Below are 23,375 nucleotides of genomic sequence, written 5' to 3'. Positions count from 1 at the left end.
AAACGGATTAAACTTGTGATATTTTGAAAATTGATCAAATTATTTTAATTTTGAATTGTTATGATTTAGAATTGAAAAAAATACAACAAAACATAGAGTAAAAAACAATATATTAGGTGAATATTGATAGAAATTTTGATGGTAATCAAATTATATAAATAAAAGTATTACATACTATGTATTTTGGCAGATCAAATAGGTAGGTTTATACCCATGATACATTAACAATTATTACGTACCTGTTGCTTTTAAAAACTATTTAAAAGTCACTACAATATTATAAACTTTTTTGTTTCTGTCCTCACAACAATAAAACTAATATATTATACATTTGTTTACCTTTACCTTTACCTCCAAACCACAGCTGCCATATCGGATAATTTTTGACATGTCATTTGAACATCCAATCAGAACAAAGTTATAATGCGCATGCGCCGGGCTGATAGGTTTTAATATATAAAAAAATCACCCTCTATCGCCGGTAAAGAAGTATAACTTCAAAAAGTTGATTAATAGCAGGCTGAAAATTTGTTAATAGCTTAAGGGTGTCTAGTCGGATAAACTTTGATATATGGGAACACTGTAACAGGGGCAGTTTTAATTGTGGAACAGGTTAAAAATTTGGAACGGTCAGAACACGAAAATGGCACATTTATTTTGTCCGACAGAACAGACATAAACTCTCCGAACAGAGATTAAACTCTCATGCAAAAATCAGACTGCTATTTATCACCTGTCATAATTCCTGTCATTTGACATATTCTACATGTTCCACTCATTAAAACGCCAATTTGGTGATAAATAGCAGTCTGATTTTTGCATGAGAGTTTAACCTCTGTTCAGAGAGTTTAAGTCTGTTCTGTCGGACAAAATACATGTGCCGTTTTCGTGGTCTGACCGTTCCAAATTTTTAACCTGTTCCACAGTTAAGACTTCCCCTGTTCCAGTGTTCCCATATATCAATGTTTGTCCGACTAGACACCCTTAAGCTAATAACAAATTTTCAGCTTGCTATTAATCAACTTTTTTTTCATACGCGGGATCTAGACCTATAAATAATATAAAGTTTTTTAATAAAATAACCTCATTATAAGTGCAAATTTTGAATCACTCTCTGGAAAAAACTTTTTAACCAATGTTACCAATACTATTAATTTCTATAATTGATGAATATTTTTATAAAAACATTGTAACACCTATATAATTTACGAGTGAACTAACTTCCACTGATAAAAATAAGGTACCTGATGTTCACAGTGGATTACATGTTCAAGAAGCATCAACAGCGGAAACCCCTTCATGCATCAAAGGCATTAGTTTATTATTAGATGTGTCTTCTAAGAAAAAATTTCCAAAGAAGGAAAATCTTGGAAAGAAGAGACAAAGAGATCAAAGTGTTTCCAAAATTAATATTTTGAAGAAACTGAGGAACTCTGACCAAGAATACACTAGAAAAACTGTAAAATTAACGTAAATGGGAGAATTGGGGCCTCGATGTAACGATAAATGTAACATTAAATGTAAATCGAAATTTTCTAAAAAAGAATGACTCAATTCATTTAATAATTTTTGAGCAATATCTGATCATTTTAAACAGAGTGCATACTTTTATTTATGTAGACAGAGCATACTTATGCAGATATAGTCCGCCGCTATAACTTTTCCCATGCGGTACGATTCATTTTCAATCAAATTAAGTCAAAACATAAATTGAAACGAACGTCGATGTGTATATACATTTTGTATCATGGACCTATAAATAAATAACTTTATTTAAAGGTCCATGTTTTGTATACTGTATACTATACTATATACTACACACTTCGGCGTACGTTTCACTTTCTGTTTTAAATTAATTTGATTGAAAATTAATCGTACCGCATGGGAAAAGTTATAGCGGACGGCCTATATGTTCTCAAATAATAGAGAAAAGTTAAATGAGTCCACGTGAAACTGGTAAATATGAATATAACTTGCAGTCAGCAGAGCACTAACACCAAGTTCGTAAGAAATATTTTTGGATACTTTAAACATAACAGATATATGGTTAACTACGCTATTCAAAAAAAGTGGCATTGCAACTCGACTTCAATCAGAACCATTAATTCTAACAACAATGTGATACATGAGAGCGAAAAACTGAGGAAAATTTATAAAATATGGATTAAGCAAATTGTAGCTGAAGCATCACATGAGCTGATGGTTTATTGCATAGAAGGAGACAGTCTATTACCACCGCACAGTACTCAGCTGAGAATATTTTTAACAAAAAATCAAAATATTAAATCTGTTATAATTATAATACTGGAGAGGAGAAGACTGTTTTTAAAATTGTTCAAATCACTCAAAAACTTGTCATTTCTATACAAATTTGTCAACATTCTTCATTATTTATTTTTTAGTTGTTATATCCACTTGAAAAAGCATAAGATAAATGTGTTTACTGGATTTACTCACTCTCAATTTACTTCTTCTTTTCCAATCTCCCCATTCTTTCAACATCATGTTACCTACGCACTTTTTTGAGGCTTGCGTACCATTTCCTGTGATGGAACTTGATCAGGATGATTTTCGTCCTCTAAATAAGCAGGTTCGTCTAAAATTAATAGATTTATGTAAAATATTGTTATGTGAATGTACGAGATAGCCACTTTACACGATGCAACTAATTGCGCAATTTCTTGCAGCAATAGAAATTGCATCGTGTCACACGAGAATTGAACAGAAAAGCTGCAATCACTTGCAGCAACTTCTTGCTGCAAGAAATTGCAGCTAAATAGAACATGTTCATGCAATTTTTTCTGCCAATTTGGTTATATCTTTAGAATTTTTAAGGCTACACTGTTTGTTTTGACATTCTGTCAGCCTAAATTTCAAACTAAACAATTTTTAAGGAAACTATAGGAACTTTTTACCAATTTCACGCTTCACAGATAATTCTGGTGGATAACTTTACTTATACAACATAAGGATTAAAGAAACTATTTTCTATTTTTATTTCTTTTGTAACAACTTGTTTCCTTTTGTAAATGAATAATGTATTATAGGTAATACTAGCATTAGGTATTAATTGATTTTGTTATATATAATACATATTATAATTTTCTCAATAATCTAACATTTTTAATCTAATACATATCTGATAACTCTACTCAAAAAATCACATTTAATTTATAAAAACAACATAACCTATAATTTATTCTGTCTATTTCATGTCAGTTTATGCAATTACTTGCACCCTGTAATCATTTTATTGCAGGAAGCTAGTTGCAACTTATTGCAGAAGTTCTTGCTGCAAGAACTTGTGCAATAAATTTCGCAATTACTTGCATCGTGTAAAGTGGCTATGTTTAAACAAAATTTGATCAACTATTTTTAAAACGCTTACCTTACCAGTAATAAAAGACTCCAGTATGGACTGTCCGATTCTTTAGTTTTGAATAAGTGAGTTCGTAGATCGTCCCGGTTGATTGATGTTTGTGATTGAAAATCGCACTCACACTATGATGTAGATGGGCTTGCATGCCACAATGGCATGCAATAGGCATCTCTTCTATGTTAATAAGTCCAAAAATATAATATGAAAACTATTTAAAAAGGCACTATAACTATTAACTAACTTTTGTTTGTTGTTTCTTGTCCCATAAATTTTAAAACGCAACATCCATACATAACCAAACCGTCCAAATCACAGCTGTGGTACAGCTGCCATATTGGATAATTTTTGACATGCCATTTGAACATCCAATCAGAACAAAGTTACAATGCGCATGAGCCCGGATCATAGGTTTTAACATATAAAAATTCACCCTCATTCGCGCGTAAAGAAGTATAACTTCAAAAATTGATCAAACTAAATGAGCTTCTACAATTATCTAATATGTGTTTATCCAGTATATTACTGATATATGGAACTCATAATAATTATCATTATATCGTCATATATTATTTCTTGTTTCTTTAAACATCTTTCTATTTGTTTGTAGTTTATTCAGCTTTGCCGAAGTGTCATGTGGATTTTTTTTGGCATATTGGCCTTGTTTCTAACCCAAATTTATCGGTTGGTTTCCTAAAATTCTTGGCAGTACATTTATTACTTTTACCTAGCTATTCGGTTTGACAGATGACAAAAACTGACAGATGAAAATTTTCAGTTAGGGCTTAAGAGGAAACAGTAGCGATAAACAGGTAGCAAAAACGCGTTCCAAGATTGCGGCTGTAATTTTGAATATTTTTTCGAGATATTTGGCACACTTATTCTTAATATAATAAAGAATGGCGGTACAGAGCCCAATTTGAAAAATATATTAATATGTGGAAATTACTCTGTAATTAAATACAATATTAAAAAACGAGCCTGTTCCGCCATTAAGAAGAACAAAAAAATACACTTTCTTCAAATAAACTTTTTTATCCAATGCCTAGATTTTGTGTCACTTTGGAACTACTAATGAAATAAAAAATTTTAGTAGTTCCAAAATGACACAAAATCTAGACCTCCGATAAAAAAGTTTATTTGAAGGAAGTGTATTTTTTTGTTCTTCTTAATGGTGGTACAGGCTCGTTTTTTTAATATTATATTTAATTACAGAGTAATTTCCACATATTAATATATTTTTTAAATTGGGCTCTGTACTGCCATTCTTTATTATATTACGAATACGTGTGCCAAATATCTCAAAAAAATATTCAAAATTACAGCCGCAATCTTGGAACGCGTTTTGGCTACCTGTTGATCGCTACTGTATCACCTTAATGAATTATCAAACAATATTCTAGAAAAAAAAAACAAAAAATGCTTTGAATTTTATTGAATGAATAAAATAACATACATTTGGAGAATGTACCGACAGAAAGAGTAGATAAATACAAATACCTAGGAACCTGGAATTCAGACAATAATGATCAAACAACGGAAAAAGGCTAGGGCTAGGATAGAAATGCATTTGTAAAAATGAAAACAATTATTTGCAACAACGACCTTAGATTAGAACTGAGAGTAAGAGCTTTGAGATGCTAAGTGTTTTCAATACTGCAATATGGACTTGAAAGCTGGACATTGAAGCAAGAACACATAACTAAGTTACAGTCTTTTGAAATGTGATGTTCCAGGAGGATGCTTAGAATAGCATGGACACAGAAAAAAACTAACACGGAAGTATTACGAGAAATGAACAAACAATACGAAAGTATAAACACGATAAAAATAAGAAAATTACAATATCTAGGAAACGTAATGAGGAGACAACGATATGAACTACTAATAAGACTGATCATACAGGGAAAGATAAGAGGAGGAAGGAGTATAGGAAGAAGGAGAGTGTCATGGTTGAAGAATTTAAGGGACTGGTTTAGTGAAGTTCAATAAAACTCTTCAGAGCAGCGGTGGATAGAGTAAAGATAGTGATGATGATATCCAACATCCGATTAGGAGACGGCAATTAAAGAAGAAGAAGAATAAAATGAAAGATAAACTATTTTTCTTAATTTTGATATATTTTATATTGACCTCCGCTAAAACAGTGTCATAAGTCAAAAAAGAAAAGTATCTACAAAACGACGTTTAAAATTTGTTCTAGAACTTTTTCGGGTTTAATTCAAAAACTGTTAAAATTAGTATAATAACTTATTTGGTCAGTTACAAAGGTTTTTGAAGCTCTACAAAATAGTATATTTAAAAAGTAGTAACAAAATATTTTTTTGAGTTGTGACATTATACCTATAGATAAAATAACGAAAAATTTACAAAATATTATTTATCAAAAGTGGCAGTACAGAATATATCATTATTATTATCTGGTTAACAAACTTATATTTTTTAAACGCTTTTCTTTACTTCAATAGTTTGCATCAAATCTTTAGACGTTAATTTGACTGACTTTTCTTCAATGCAAATGAATGAAAATTTGCAGACATATGAATTCGCGGGAACAATACACGAATAGTCAATAAAAAGGTTGTTTTATGTTTATTAATTGTTTAAATAAAAAAACACGATTTTAATGGAAAATGCCCTAATTCTCTTGTTTTTTACAATTTAGAAACTGGAAACTTTTACGGATTGTAGCTAAGAACTATGTGATAATTTCGCTATTTACGTTAAATATTTAGGTTATGCTTAATAAATAAACAATAAAGTTTCAATTTTTTTGCTGATTCCGACTACTTTTCATGTTTGTACATATGTTTTATACATATTTTAATAAACATGACGATATATTTTAATGTTTGAAAAATGTAAGACTAAAAAGTAAAAAATAAAAAAAATATCAAAAAAATATTTTTAAGAAACGCTTTTCTTTAGTTACGAGTGACTAAAATTAAATATAAAAAATCAACTAAAAAGCAAAAAATTTTAAAAATTGAAAAAATCTAACAATTTCGTTAAAGAAAAGCGTGGTGCGAAAACCGTTTATTCGATGAAGACGCGCCACGCTTTTCTTTGACAAATGTGTTAGATTTTTTTAATTTTTTTTTTATTAACGATGTAACTGTAAATACAAGTAACAACATTAAATAAAAAGTACTGCAAAAAGAAAGACAAATAAATGATAAATGTGTCACTTTCTTGAGCACATACGCAGATTGTTTTGAATAAAGTAACCACATATACTGTGGTTAGAACAAGTCTACGCTCTCTCCGATGAGACTCCAATTAGAGTCGAAAATCGAGATTCAGAGGGCTGGACTGCGCTCCGTATTCTAATTGAAAAATAAGATTGTTTTGCCTTCGCATTGCAACTGAATTAAAAATAAAATTTTTGTTTTATTTTTATATTGGTCTTTACTCCTTTGAGTAACTAGGTCCATTTTCTGTTGGAATTTACCAGCTGAACAGACGGGGTCGTGAATTGTAAGTTTTTGAAATCCCTCTTGTCTTCTTCGCTTCAGCATCCATATGGCTTGCAAATTTTAGAAGCCTTGGAGGTGTTACCAAGGAAATGGACTAATAAGTTTTCAATTTAAAAATCTTTTAGTAATATTTTTAATATTTTTAAATATTATTAATAATGCTATTAGGATTGAAAACTTCATCTTTCACATATACTGTCTTAACTCGACAAACGACGCTTTATACACATCTTATAGGGCAAATGCCTTGCACAAGTCGATATGTGACACTGTTTATGTTCGGTGCACCGTTGATTTTGGTTAATCATGCAATGACTCTAGTTTGATCTAAGGACAAATACTTGAACTATAAACTTAACACTTTTTAAGATAAGATTTTGTACGTCTATTAAACTGTTTTAATAAAATAGTTTTTGTAGTGCCATAGTAGTAGTGAGTGCAATAAAAACGTTTTTACATTTTTTCGAGTTGTGACACTATTTGAGCGGAGGTGCGATATGAAATTGAAATTCTATTCTCTTGTTTTTCCTTTTAAGATTTGTAAAAATTTTTTTGTCTGACATTATTGTTATTATAATAGCATGTCAGTAAAAAATAAATTTTTTCTATATTTATTTTTATTAATATTTAGACTTATATATGATCTGAAAACACGATTTAAGTTATATTTGAATGTGCGGCCCGCACAAAATAATTTATTTTGAAAATGGCCCAAAAAGGTTGCCGACGCCTGGTCTACATAGTAAGTAGATCAGAATGGACGAAGTCAATATCCTTGTTGCACTTTTGTGTTTGTTTTTGGGTTTATATGAATGCGGTTTATCACTAACTTAGGGGAGTAATGTCTAGGGAGTGTAGTGTGGTGTGTATTGAGTTTGCGTGTGTTTCAGCCACGTTACCATTTCAGTCTCATTATCACGGTGGCCTTTCCAGCTTTAACGCATTTTCTACTTATTCCTTGTTTACCTCTTCAGGTGTTTAGTCGTATTCGTCGCTTTTTTCTTAAGTTATGCTTCAATGTTTGTTAAATTTCGTCTGTTATAATCTGTGCCTCTCTTGCCTCTATTCTTAAGTCTCAGTATCTTATTCTAAACAGAAATGAACTGTCTGTTGTGCGTTATGCATTTTTCGTTTATATCATTTCTGAATCCTAACCATCCTCTTTTTTTGGCTCTTTTTATTTTAATTTTAAAATATTTCGCACTTTTATGGTGTGTCCTTTATCGTATTGGCTTTTCGTGATATTATGTTTTTTCTAAGCCAATTTTTTTCTTTTCACTTCATCTTGAGTTTCTTTTGTTCACGATTTTGATTTTTCTGTTTATTTTTATATCCAATAAAGCCATATTCTTTTACTGCAGGGCTATAAGTTATCTCTATCTATCTAATCAGTCTTAAACGCCCATTCCTGGGCATAGGCCTCGCCTGTTAATCTCCATTTGTGTCTATTCTGGGCGATCTGCATCTAGTTCTTTCCTACCGTTCTCTAAGGTCGTCCGTCTATCTTATCTGTGGTCTTCCTCTTTTTCTTTTCTGTTCCCATGGTCGCCAGTGTAGAATTCGCTTATTCCATCTTTCATCTTTTTGCCGCAGAGTGTGACCGGCGAAGCCCCATTTAAGTTTTGCAACCTGTTATAAGTTACACCTTCTTTATCTCTCTATCTTTAAACATTTTACATTTGAATCACATATTTCAGAAACCCCACAAGTATACCGAACATCATTTTTCGTGGTGTTCTTTTCGTGGTCAAAATCAAGAGATTTTGTCGCTGTACTTACGGGGTTTCTGAATTACGGGCTAAAATAAAAAGTATTACTTGCAAAAAAGTAAGATGTTTGTTCAGTTACATACATTAAATATGTCGTAAATACCAAATTAGTCAACAAGGTCATGTAGGTTTTGAGGGAGAATAGGTTTTGAGTTGGTTTTACTTAACTGATATTCAAACTGTACAGCTGAATCAATAAAATCAGATGCTACAACATAACCAGGTTTCCTTGAATCATGCGTAAAGTGCATGAAGGATGACATAGCAAAAGTTTTTTCATTTCTATAGTAACTCCGAGAGCTACCTGACACACAATTTTGCTTATAGTACTTGGGCCGCCATGACCTTTAGTCTATTATCATAATATCAGTATGCACTATATAAATACAAAATTTTTGTCTTTGACTGGCATTCGCTATTAACTCCACGTAGTCCATTACAGTGTAAATCCGATCTGTTTTTTTATTTTTCGTTTGACTACAGCAAAATATATATCACATGGAAGACAACTGTGACCTCTAATGAGGGAAATATTGATTAATTGTCTCAAAACGTCCTGTAGATACCAGGGCGGCACATAGTCTAACCATTTTATGGTTTTTATTCTGTCCTGCACATCCGTCCGAAAATATGTGCAGGTGTCGTGTAGTTTCAGGCAGAACAGAATCTATATAAAGCATTATGTATGTGTATGAACATACATCATTACAAACTTTTTGCAACGCCTTCATGATTTGCGTAAAACATTGCAGTGTCCGTTTGGATATCATGAATTTCAATTTCATTAACAGTCAGTTAATGGAGATAAAATACCTCTTAAACTAGAATATTGGGAAGCATTAAATTTTGGAGAACACTAATAAGAAATTTAGTATTATCCAAGCAGCCTGGCCACTGCGCACCATCCACGTTTTACAACATGTAGTACAGAAACGCCTCAAATGCGGTACTTACGGGATTTTTGCATTACACGGTTAAATACAGTATTGTATAAATACGCTAAATAGTCGAACAACGGCGGGGTTTCCGAATTACATGGATGAAATGCGTCTTTTAGAACCCATACCCAATATAATCTAAATTTCCGTTAAAATGTTACTTACGGGGTTTCTGAAATATGTGATTCATTTCTTGTCCAATGTCATTTCTTGTCCTGTATGTTTTCTAAATAGGTCAGTCTTATATTTTCATTTTCAATTTTTTTATTGCTATTTTTTAATTATTCATTTCCCTCTTCTTCTAAATTACTTCCCATGACATCTAACACACCAATAACATGGTCGCCAGTGTAGAATTCGCTTATTCCATCTTTCATCTTTTTGCCGCAGAGTGTGACCGGCGAAGTCCCATTTAAGTTTTTTAACCTGTTATAAGTTATACCTTCTTTATCTTTCTATCTTTAAACATTTTACATTTCTTGTCCAATGTCATTTCTTGTCCTGTATGTTTTCTAAATAGGCCAATCTTATATTTTCATTTTTAATTTTTTTATTGCCATTTTATAATATTAATTTCCCTCTTCTTCTAAATTACTTCCTATGACATCTATCACGCCAATAATATGGCGATAAAACGATAAAAGTGTTTGCAATAAGTACTATTATAATAACTGCTATATTGTAACATGGAATGTAAAATTTATAATCCGGTCAACTTAGACATCAAAATAGTTGGCAAATAACAAAAATTGCCGGAGAGCCAAATTTTGGTGGAGAGCTAGAGTTTACCATAACAAACAAAGTTTTATTTCCCCATCGATCCCATGTGTGCAACAAAAGTTATTCGGGGTCAAAGGTCAAAATTTGAGATTTTTTGGATTTTTCTCGAAAACGGTAAGTTTTATCAAAAAAAAAACATTAAACTAAAGTTGTAAATCTTAACATTTTCTACAAAAATAATCCTTACAATTTTTTTCCTAAGAGTTACCATTCCTGAGATATCGCGATTTTAAAAGTTACTTTATACATTATATGCACATACAAAACTGTATAAAACTGTATAAGCCACGTATATACATAATGTGGCACTTAAGACAAGTATAAATGCCTATTTGTGTCTCTTTTATATAATATATATTATACTCCCATTGGAAGGTTCCCATTGTTTTCATTCTGGTGGGATGTAGAATAGCATTATGTTGTTTTATATGCCATTAGAGTGAAAACTTAGTCTTTTTGCTAGCAGTTGCCGCTAGGGCATCTATGCCATTTCGTTCGTTGCAATCCGGGACTGCACGCTGGGGTTTGTTTTGGTTGGATCGGGGAGAGCAGCATATGTGCCTCCTGATGAGAGATTAATAAGTTTCGAAACCGGTAGGGGTGCTTGCAGCACTCTCTGATTGGACTAGAATATGGTTCGGCTGTGTTTTCGTTTTGCAACGAAATTGAAAGTGGTTATTCATTTTTGATTTACATTTACTCTGTGTGGAGTATGAAGGGAACCATTCTCGTTGGAACTTTACCGCGCTGAGCAGATGGGACGTGAATTGTAAGTTGTAGAATTCCCTCATCTTCCTTAGTCTCAGCACCCGTATGGCTTGCAAATTGTAGAAGCCTCGGAGGTGTAACCAGAGAAGGTTCCCATTGTTTTCATTCTGGTGGGATGTAGAATAGCATTAGTATGTTGTTTTATATGCCATTAGAGTGAAAACTTAGTCTTTTTTTTTTATATATTATACTATTCTGAAAATATTTCTTCAAAAGATAATCAGTCCCAAACTGAATTTCCTCTATCCAGTCCTCGTGGCCTTGAAAAACATTTGTCTCTACCATTGTTTAAAAAAGAATAGATTGTCTATTGTAAACAATGCTACAGTATTGTCCGTAGGTCTTGTTTATATTATCTGTTTCTTTTAGTGCTAAAGGTTCAGTTCAAGTGAATATAAGTACTTATTACAAGCGTCTACCATTTAGCAGACATTACGGGCTTACAGTGACAGTGGTATTTGACGGCTACAGTGACTCGACAAAGAATATTAAAGCTGCAGAACAACGTCGTCGAACTACAAAAACATCATCGGGTTCCGAGATTATCTTTGATGAAAATATAACAGTTCCAGCGAATCAACAACAATTTTTCGCTAACATTAATAATAAATCTCGTTTCATTTCCATGTTAACTGACAAATTAACAGCTGCGGATATTGAAGTGAAACAAGCTAAAAAGGACGCAGATGTCCTTATAATTGAGACAGCAATTGAAAAATGTAAGGCAACAAACACAACAATTGTAGTTGGTGAAGATGTTGATTTGTTAGTACTGCTTACTGCAAGGACTCCAGTAGATAAAGTTATTTATTTTCTGAAACCTGGAAGGCCTCAACAGCGAACAGAGATATATTCTTCGAAAAGTTTATCGGCTTATCCCAAATGCCAAAAGTACATTTTATTTTTACATGCGATAACCGGCTTCGACACTACGTCAGCAATGTACAGAAGGGGCAAAACGTCAGTACTTAAATTATTCGAAAAAAAAAAAAGATTTGACTAACTGTTGTAAAGTTTTTACAGAACTTGATTCCACACCGCAAACAATAATTACGGAAGGAATTCGCTTTCTTCTTGCGGTTTATGGAGCTCCAAAAAAAAATTAGTTGTCTTGATTAAATACCGATACTTAACTTTTCTAAAAAATACGCAAAACAAGAAACAAGTACAACTATCATGTCTTCCTCCAACATCAGCATCTGCTTTTCAACATTTGTATCGAGTATATTATCAAGTTCAAACATGGCTAGGCAACGAACTGAATCCAGAAGACTGGGGTTGGAAATTAATGATAATACTCTGGAACCGATTAAAACCTTACTCCCACCTGCTCCAGAAAAACTCCTTAACACTATTTTTTTTGTAATTGCAAAAAAGGTTGTAGTGCCAAATGTGGATGTAAAAAAGTCGGGTTGCTGTGTTCTCTAGCGTGTACCAACTGCCAAGGTCAGTCTTGCTCAAATGTCCAGTTTAGTACAACAGAGGAAGACTCCTGTGATTTTAATGAAGAGACCAATGACTCAGTCACATTTGAACAATTTTTGAACATCCAGCAAGAGGAAGAGGAAGAAGATGAAATCGAAGAAGACTTGACTGTTGAAGTAGACTTTCAAGAATATGAATCTGATTAAAATATCTAAAGAAATCAAAACAATAGTTAACCTAATAATCAATAGCAATATCAATAACCAATATCAATAATACGGTAATATCTAGAACTTGACCGGTACTGTTTCCTTAAATTATCCTAAAATTGTCAAAACAGTTAGTGGAGTAGGCCTATTCCGGTACAAAAATGCGCCGAGTACACTACCTCACAGCCTCACAGGTGGTGTGGAAACGTGTGCATATATCATGTATAATCTGACTCTTAGAATCGCGATATCTCAGGAATGGCAACTCTTAGGAAAAAAATAGTAAGGACTATTTTTGTAGAGAATTTTAAGATCTACAACTTTGGTTTAAGGTTCTTTTTTGATAGAACTTACCGTTTTCGAAAAAAATAAAAAATCTCAAATTTTGACTTTTGACCCCGAATAACTTTTGTTGAACACATGGGATCGATGGGAACTTTTAAAACTTTATTTGCTATGGTATACCCTAGCTCTCCGCCAAAATTTGGCTCTCCGGCAATTTTTGTTATTTCAAATGTCTATATAGACTGGGTTATTAGGTATACTTACATTACTTAAAAACTTTTCGTTTCAGAATTTTCTTTCTCAGTTCTTTTGTAATGTACAAGTAATTGCACATTGTATCTATCTGAATCTGTAACTGTACAAAATAAAATTAATTGGTTCCTTCCTGATATCTAACATTTAAGTAAAGTACTGTTTCAAAATCAAAATATATTACTAACCTACTGACAAGACATTAAAAGACAATATAACCAAGAATTTGTAAAAATACAGACCTTGAAATTTTAGGAATGTTGTTTTACCTACCGGTTAGTGTACATAATAAAAATAATGCATATATTAACTACAAGTTCCGTATTATTGGTAAAATGTGTAATTATATGTTGTAATGTTATTCATAACGCATAACGTAACAGTTAAATGAGTCTGAATACGTAAACGTGTGTCTGTCCTAGACGCCAATCAGAAATTTTCCTACAGTACAATAATTATTAAGTAATGTTATAAGTACTTTTGGTTGATTAAATCAGAAATTGTAACAACACTTTTGGCATCTTTTTTTTTGAGTACCTACCGTGTCCAAATTTTAGGCGTGAGTATATTCACAGTTTTAGCATATTCTTTTTTGAGTAGGTACCTACCATGTCCACATTTTAGGCGTGAGTATCTTCACAGTTTTGGCATCTTATTTTTTGAGTACCTACCGTGTCCAAATTTTAGGCGTGAGTTTCTTCAATGACAGTTTGCCGATATTGTTCAATTCCTCTTTTTCATCGATCTTTCCGTTGAGTACTAACCACAGTATTCAGTATTATCTGTCCAGTATATCTTTTTTATCATCTTCGTCGAGTTACCTTAGCCTTGACCTATTCTGTTTAAGACTTCTGTGTTTGAAATGCGTTACACTCATGATATTTTGAGCATTCTACGATATGACCACAACCCGAAGGCTTCTACTTTGTTCATCATATTAACGTTCATAATCCAGGTTTCACATCCATACAGTAATACAGAATACACGTATCATTTTAGGAACTTGATTCTTAGTTGTAAGCTCAGCAAGAATTGCACAGTATACCTATATTTAAGTTTCATAAATGCTCTTCTTGCAATTTCTGTTTTCAGTTCGAGTTTCAGCTTTTTCATCAGGATTTAGTGTCTAGTTTATCCAACATCCTAGGTATTTAAAATGATTAACTTTTGTAATTGGCTCAAGATACCTACTCAAACAGCCTATCATGTTGGACCCTATCAAACGCCTTGTCAAAATCTATAAAGCAGAAGTAAATTGGTTTCTGCACTTTTCATGATATTTGAATTAATGTTATCCTTGGGGACAAAGCTTCCCTTTTTCTTAATCCTTCTCTAAAACCAAATTGTTTATTTCCCATTGTTTCTTTACATTTATGCTTAATTCTATTAAGAATTATCTTGAGAAGCAATTTGAGAGAGTGACTCATGAGACCAATTAGTATGAAGTCTTTATGAACGTATGATGATGTATTCGGTTTTTTTTTGGGAGTGGGATAAATGTCGACTTCAACCATATTTGTAGCATTATTCGATTTTCGTTTATGTAGTTATGAATATTGGTTAGTTCTGAGACATTGTCGTCATCTAAAAATTCAAGCCAGTCTGATGGTATTTGGTCAGGGCCTGGAGATTTCCCATTTTTGCTTTGTTTGATGGGTTTCTCTACTTCAGCTTTTAAAATACTAGGACCAATATTAGTATACTTTGTGGTGTTAAGTGGTGGCCTCGTATCCAGGATGACTCAGCAAGAGTTCCTTTCTGTAATTATAGTCTGGGCTGATTATCGGAGAATAGGCCATTTTTGGGAAAAGTTATTTACCAGCAATTTTATTGCTGAAATCGAATTATAAGATCCTATATATTAATATTATAGGTATGCAAAGTCCTCAGATAGTGTGCTACTTTTTTTATAAACAAAATGGCGCACGAAAATCGTGTTTTTTTCAATTATTGCTCTATAACTCCGAAGATTTTAACTTTACAACAAAAATACCCAAATAAAAATTCACCGTGATTACATTCTGCATAGAGACGCGTTTTTTCCGATCTGCTTAGACGAAAATTTTCCTCGGAAAATGCGGGTTTTCCCAACAAAATCTTTAATTTTCAAATAAAGTTTTAGATAAGTAATTATCAACCAATAATTAAATAATTTGGTGACTTAAAAGCCTTTTTGGTTTAGATTATATTTCCAGAAGCTGATGAAAATTAAACGAATATTTTAGCAACAATTCAATTGTAAATTAATAATTTACGGTCGCAATAATAACCAAAATAATTATGATACACTGATCAAGCTTTGAAGTCTTATAAAGATGAGATACCTATTTAATATTTTGTCGACAAAATATGAATTTTTTATTTTTTTGCATAATCTTTAAATGTTTAAAAAAAATAGTTATAAACAAATTAACGTTTCTCAGAAAGTTTTTATTATATTATAATTTAAAAAAAAATAGCTAAAATGGGCATTTTAAATATCTTTAAAATGAATGCTTTAAAACTTTTTTGCAACCATTTGTAAAAAAGTTATGAAACAGCAAAGTAATCATATGATTACTACTGTGTTTATACTTTTTTTTAATTCTTTCAAAGCTTAGAAGTGAGTTTAAAGTACAAGCTAATTATTTACAAAAAAATATCGATTATCAGTTTAATAGTTATATTTTAATTAAAGATTATAAATATATTTTTTTGTAATTTACACGCGCGAAAGTAGAGTAACACAGTACTGTAACTAACATTTTCACTCGGAGCGACGACCGGCCGCGTGATGTACATTTTTAATAAATAATGCATGCTGCGTGTCAGTCGCTTCGAGTGAACATTTTAGCTCCGACTCTGTATCAGGCCTACGTTTGCGCTAAAAATTACAAAAAAAAGTGTTTTTAATCTTTGATTAAAATATAACCATTGCAGTAATTTTTGACATTCTTTGTGAGTAATTAGGTTGTACCATAGACTCACTTTTAAGCTTTGAAACAATTAAAACTAATTATAAACAACGGAGATTTCGTATATTTACTTTGCTGTTTCATAACTTTTTTGCAAATGGTTGGAAAATTTTTTTAAAGCATTCATTTTCAAGACCTATGAAATACGCATTTTAAGTATTTTTTTAAATTAGAATATAATGAACAATTTCTGAGAAATGTTAATTTGTTTATAACAATTTTTTTTAAACATTTAAAGATTATGCAAAAAAATGAAAAATTTATACTTTGTCGACAAAATATTAAATAGGCATCACACCTTTATAATCTTTCTAAGTTTGATCAATGTCTCATGATTATTTTGGTTGTTACTGCGACTGTAAATTGTTAATTAACAATTGAATTGTTGCTAAAATATACGTTTCATTTTCACCGGCTTCTGAATTTATAATCTATAACAAGAAAGCTTTTATTTCACCAAGCTATATAATTATTGATAAATAATTACTGGCCCAAAAAATTTATTTGAAAATTCGAGATTTGTTGGGAAAACCCACATTTTGCGAGGAAAATTTTCGTCGGAGCAAATCGGGAAAAACATGTCTCTATGCAGAATTAAATTGAAGTGAATTTTTATTTGAGTGTTTTTGGTGTAAAGTTAAAATCTTCGGAGTTATAGAGCAATAATTGAAAAAAATAAGATTTGTCGGCGCCATTTTGTTTATAAAAAAAGTAGCACACTATATGCGGACTTTGCATACCTATATTAATAATATATATGATCTTATAATTCGATTCCAGCAATAAAATTGCTGTTAAATAACCTTTCTTTGTACTTTACTAATTAGACCAGCGTATTATAACTATTTTTTTTCAAAATTTAAAGATTATGCAAAAAAAGAAAAATTTATATTTTGTCGATAAAATATTAAATAAGCATCTCATCTTTATAATCTTTATAAGTTTGATCAATGTATCATGATTATTTTGTTTATTATTGCGATCGTAATTTGTTAATTAACAATTGAATTGTTGCTAAAATATTCGTTTAATTTTCACCGTCTTCTGGAATTACAATCTATACCAAGAAAGCTTTGATGTCACTAAGTTATTTAATTATTGATTAATAATTACTTACCTAAAACTTTATTTGAAAATTAGAGTTTTTGTTAGGAAAACCCGCATTTTCCGAGGAAAATTTTCGTCGGAGCAAATCGTGAAAAATATATCTCTATGCAGATTTTAATTGCGGTGAATTTTTATTAAGCTGTTTTGGTTGTAAAGTTAAGATCTTCGGAGTTATAGAGCAATTATTGAAAAAAATACGATTTGTCGGCGCCATTTTGTTTATAAAAAAAGTAGCACACTATCTGCGGACTTTGCATACCTATATTATTAACATATAGGATCTTATAATTCGATTCCAGCAATAAAATTGCTGGTAAATAACTTTTCCATGAATTTTGCTAATTAGCCCAGAGTATTAATCCATTCTTCCTTTTTTTCGTTTAAGTCGAGAATTATTTTACCTTTGAAGTTTCTCATGAAGTGAGCAGTTCTTTTTCTCTGAGTGTACAGTGTAGGACATTTCTTTGTTTTTTTTTGTGTATATTAAACTCGTTATGTTTTCTTCCGGTGGCGCCCAAAATCCCGACAGCCAAAATCCCGACGGCCAAAACACCGACACGCCAGAATCCCGACACGCCAGAATGCCGACAGACCAAAATCCGAATTATCGCATAAGCAAAAATCCCGACCACTATATTTTGAATATTTTTTATTGTTTCCTTTTCAAATGCAATACCAAATCATATTATAGAGTTTTGAAATTGAAAGATTAGTTACTTACTAATAAGTACGGGTATAAATTATTATGTATTTTAAAAGAAAAAATCATTAAACACTTCATTTTATAATATAAAAGCTATATGTACTTACTGAAATGGAAGGTTGTAAGTGACATGATAATATCTATTATATAAAAGTAAACTTGAATTCAGGATTTGATTATACATATATATTATTGGACTATATATTGGCAAAAAAAATAATTTAATTCATATACCTACCCGTGTTAGAAATTTTATTTAGAAAATTAGTTCATATTAAATGGTAAATACTTTTGTTTAGTAACAAAAAATAAAAAACAGATGGCCTTAAACAAAAAACCAGAAATAAATGTAATTATGTGTTAAAAAGGAACTTATCAAACCTGTCGGGATTCTGGCGTGTCGGGATTTTGGCCTGTCGGGACTCTAGTGTGTCGGTATTTTGGCCGTCGGGATTTTGCCTGTCGGGATTTTGGCTGTCGTGATTTTGGCTGTCGGGATTTTGGGGTAGACCCGTTTTCTTTATAGTTCTTCCATTTCACGACCTCTTTCTGTCATCCAGGCCTCTTTTGTTTGCTTAACTTCGTATCTTATTTGTCGATATATTTCTCTATATCGAGTCTCATCTTTATTTTCCACTTGCTTCTTTGTTGAATAAGGTCAAGTATTTTATCGGTCATCCAATCTTTTTCTTTATTGGGTCTTGTTCTGATTTGAAACCGGTTTTGGCTATATGCATTTATATCTTTAGAATAATTTGATACGAAGAATTTCATGTAAAGAAGAAATCTAAATTTCTTGTCTATTGTAGAAGAACACTTCCATTCTTTTTATGTAGCATTATGTGGTTTTACGAAACGGAACGTTGATTTCAGGAACCGGAACGTTGATGTCACGAACCAGAACGTTGATTTCTCGAACCGGAACGTTGATTTCACGAACCGGAACGGCGGCGGCGTTCCGGTTCATTTAGACCACTAATTGTAACCATATTAAATTGTTATTGCGTAAAAAACCTTTTTATATGCGTATCTATGTTTCCTGCACTCTATTTATTCATTTAATTTTTTTTTCAGGAAACTACCAAATGCGAGCCTCAACAGGAAGAGTCTGAACATGAAGACTCCTTACCAGCTCCACCAGATGGTGGATATGGGTGGGTGATAGTATTCGCTTCCTTCATATGCAACATGATGGTAGATGGCGTTACCTACTGCTTTGGGATTTTCCTTCCCGATCTGGTTACACATTACGGTTCCACAGAAGCAAAAGTGGCATGGGTAGGATCGATTTTAGCCGGAACAACCATGTGTACTGGACCCATAGTTAGCGCTGTAACGAATAAATACGGGTGTCGAGTGTCGTGCATGGCCGGTGCTGTAATCGCTGCAGCGTCATTCGCTCTCTCAGTTTTCAGTCCATCCGTCGAAGTCTTGATGCTCATCTATGGAGCGGGAGGTGGCATAGGCTTCGGGCTAATGTACGTACCGGCGGTAGTGTGTGTGGGTTACTACTTCGAATCAAAAAGATCTTTAGCGACAGGTATGGCAGTGTGCGGGTCTGGTTTTGGAACAATCGTATTTGCGCCGTTTGGAAGGTTTCTTCTGGTTAATTATGGATGGAAGGGAGCTAATATAGTGTTGGCAGTGTTATGTCTCACTTGCACCATTTTTGGATTCTTAATGAAACCTTTAGAATATAAGAAACCAGAAAGAACAGTTACTATGGTGTACCAAAATGGAACAGCAAATATCACCGATGATATGAAAAAGAGTTACACTAGTTTGGTAAGTACTTTCTTAAATAGTAAGTGTAGTATTATGTTTCTTTTTTTCACTCACGCGAATGTTATGTTTTGAAGTAGGTATCTTATGAATGGTATAATCGGATTTAAATTTGATATGGGCTATATGGTGGCCAATATAATTTTTAGATTGAATCTCATCAAGGTAAGTATTCACTATTCTACCGAGATAATCTGCGTCATGGTGCATTAACACGAATTTGTTATCCAATATGGCTGGCAAATGGCAAAACATGACCTTCTAAAATGTTTTTAAAGTACATGTCGGCTGTCATTCACCCAATCACCTCCACAAGTTCGGTATCTCCTTTCCAAGAAATACCACTCCATAGTACTATGCCGCCACCACCAAAATTAACTATTTGTATGAGATTACATGAAATGGCTGGACTAAGAAAACAAAATCTCACTGGTGCACTTCTGGATAGACACGGAGTTGCTATAACACAGACCGATGAGAAAGTAAAACGTTGGGCAGAATACATAGACGAACTGTTCGATGATGAAAGAGGGGACCTGAAACACACAGAACTTACTTCAGGAGAAATAGGTCCAGATATTACAAAAGTAGAAATAATCCACGCATTAAAAACAATGAAGAACGGAAAAAGCCCAGGACCTGACATGCTTCCTATCGACCTTCTAAAAATTATAAATGATACATATTGATGTTTTATTGATGCTCTTGAACAAAATTTATAGCTCAGCTCAGGCACATTACCCAAAGAATGGTTAACGTCAATCTTTATTTGTCTCCCTAAAAAGAAAAACGCCAGAAAATGCGGCGTCTACCACATCATTAGCTTGATGTCCCATATGCTAAAGTTGCTATTGAAAGTCATCCATAACCGAATATAATATCATAAACTGGACATAGACATTAATGATACGCAATTTGGGTTTCGAAAAGGCCTAGGAACTCGTGAAGCTCTTTTTTCACTTAACATACTTATACAAAGGTGCCTGGACGTAAATCAAGATACATATGCGTGTTTTATTGACTATAATAAAGCATTTGACAAAGTATGACATGAACATTTAATGCATGTCCTGGAATCAATGACTACAATGACCTCAGGATTATACCTAAATTATACTATAAACAACGAGCAAAAGTACGTGTTAACGATCAGCTATCAGAGGAAATTGAAATCAGACGTGGAGTGAGACAGGGATGCGTGTTTTTGCCAATTCTTTTTAATGCCTACTCGGAAGAGATCTTGAAAAAAGCTCTTGAGGGTGAAACAGCTGGAATAAAGGTAAATGAAGTTCCCATTAACAACATTAGATATGCGGATAACAGAGGATGGTGATCAGAATAGCGGAGTTTGGACAAGAATACGGTTTAACAATGAACGTCAAGAAGACAAAGTTTATGAGAATATCAAGAACTCAAAGAAATTACGAGAATCTCTTCATATACGGATCCAATATAAAGAACGAGTCGACCAATATGCATACCTTGGAACAATGATCAACTCCACAGGAGATTATTTACAGGAAATCAAAATCAGAATAGAAAAGGCTAGAGCAAATTTTAACAAAATGAGAAAGTGCTCTGCTCAAGAGATTTGAAGTTGGAGCTGAGAGTTAGATTGGCTAGGTGCTACGTTTTCTCGACTTTGTTTTATGGAATGGAAGCTTGGACCTTGAATGCTGCATCAATGAAAAAACTGGAATCATTCGAGCTTGGGTGTACAGAAAAATTCTGAAAATATCGTGGACAGAACACGTCACAAACAGCGAGGTTCTGAGAAAGACGAATAAAGAAATGGACATTTTAAATACCATCAAAACAAGAAAATTGGAATATCTCGGACATATTACACATGGAGAGAGATACAACTTGCTCCAATTGATTATGCAGGGAAAGATTCAAGGAAAAAGAAGCATAGGAAGACGCAGAATTCCGTGGCTGCGCAACCTGAGAGAATGGTACGGATGTACATCAAATGAACTTTTCAGAGCAGCCGTCTCTAAAATCCGAATAGCTATGATGATTGCCGAACTCAGTCGCGGAGATGGCACTTAAAGAAGAAGATGAGGTTACATCTGGCGTAGCGTTTATCATATTATGGAAGCAAGATTTACAAAATTTCGTCTACAGAGGAGTTGGCGAACAGTATGTCACATGTAACTCATACAGAGCGTTCGTTTTTGTGGTGGTGGCATAGTGCTACGGAGCGGTATTGCTTTGAAAGGACATGCCGAACACGTGGAGGTGATTAGGCGAGTGCCAACGATATGTACATTGAAAACATTTAAGAAGATCATGTTTTGCCATTTGAAAGCCATATTGAATATGATATATTGGTGTTATTACACGTCTTCATGCCGCTAGCATAGTGAAGACTTACCTTGATGAGATTCAATTTGAAAATTATACTGGTCAGCATAAAGCGCAGATCAGATTTAAATCCGATTATAGCATTTATATGATACTTTAAAACATCGAAATTGGAAAAGAAATCCTATTCCTATGATACAGGGTGGCTAGGGATAACGGCATAAAAAATTTCATTTCACATGCATATGCAATATTTTTGTCCGTGAATATACAGGGTGTCTCAGACTAATTTATCCAGGCTATATTTCTAAACGAATAGAGACTATCAAACGGGACAAAAACTGATATATTCCATTTGCAATACACTTTAATATGTCGTAGAAAAAATAATAGCACTCTGTACGTACATTTTTTTACCGTTTTGGATGTGATCTTTAATCGGCTATTCAACAGATTTTTTTAAAAATAAAATCGGTTTATTTCTTAAACGAATAGAGACTATCAAACGGGACAAAAACTGATCTATTCCATTTGTACTACACTTTAATATGGCATAGAAAAAATCATATAAATATTCATCCCTTAGTTACAACCCCTAACTTTATTTTTTTAATAGCACCTTGACCTTTTTTTATAGTTTTGTATGTCTATTCTATCGTCTTAACAGATTTTTTTAAAAATGAAATGGTTTAGGGGATGATTTATTATTGTTATTTTCTGACTCTACATAATATGTATGCTTTATGGTCACTGAAAATTTTACAATTTTATCGTCAAAGCTCTACATTATCGTTATATTTAAATCAACGATATTATGTAGAGCTTTGACCATAAAATTGTAAAATTTTCACTGACAATAAAGCATAATATTGCTTTTCTATTCTATTTTTTAAACTATCTTGATTAATTTGACAAAAATAAAGAATAAACTGATATTTTCTTGATTACTTACGAAACCATTTTATTAAAAAAAAATCTTTTGAATAGACGATAGAAGACCACATACAAAACTACAAAAAAATGTACAGGGTGCTATTAAAAAAAAAATAAGTTTGGGGTTGTAACTAAGGGATGAATATTTAGGCTCTACGCCATATTAAAGTGTATTACAAGTGGAATAGATCAGTTTTTGTCCCGTTTGATAGTCTCTATTCGTTTAAGAAATATAGCCTGGATAAATTAGTTTGAGACACATAATTAACAAAAATAAACGTATATTTTCTTGATTACTTACGAACCGATTT

The 23,375-nt window shown here is 32.5% G+C and overlaps 1 protein-coding gene across 3 annotated transcripts in view; it reads left to right on the top strand.

The window, feature by feature from the left end:
* LOC126878771 (monocarboxylate transporter 14-like) overlaps positions 1 to 23,375 on the top strand; it is a 158,604-nt gene that overhangs the window by 44,702 nt on the left and 90,527 nt on the right. For all 3 annotated transcript variants that reach the window (XM_050641666.1, XM_050641668.1, XM_050641667.1), the window contains exon 2: positions 19,117 to 19,827. In XM_050641666.1, the coding sequence (XP_050497623.1) occupies positions 19,117 to 19,827 (711 nt within the window). The remainder of the gene's footprint in view (positions 1 to 19,116; positions 19,828 to 23,375) is intronic.

This window comes from Diabrotica virgifera, chromosome 1, assembly GCF_917563875.1.
Source record: "Diabrotica virgifera virgifera chromosome 1, PGI_DIABVI_V3a".
NCBI classification, from domain to species: Eukaryota; Metazoa; Arthropoda; class Insecta; order Coleoptera; family Chrysomelidae; genus Diabrotica; species Diabrotica virgifera.
This window is presented reverse-complemented; position numbering and strand designations above follow the sequence as displayed.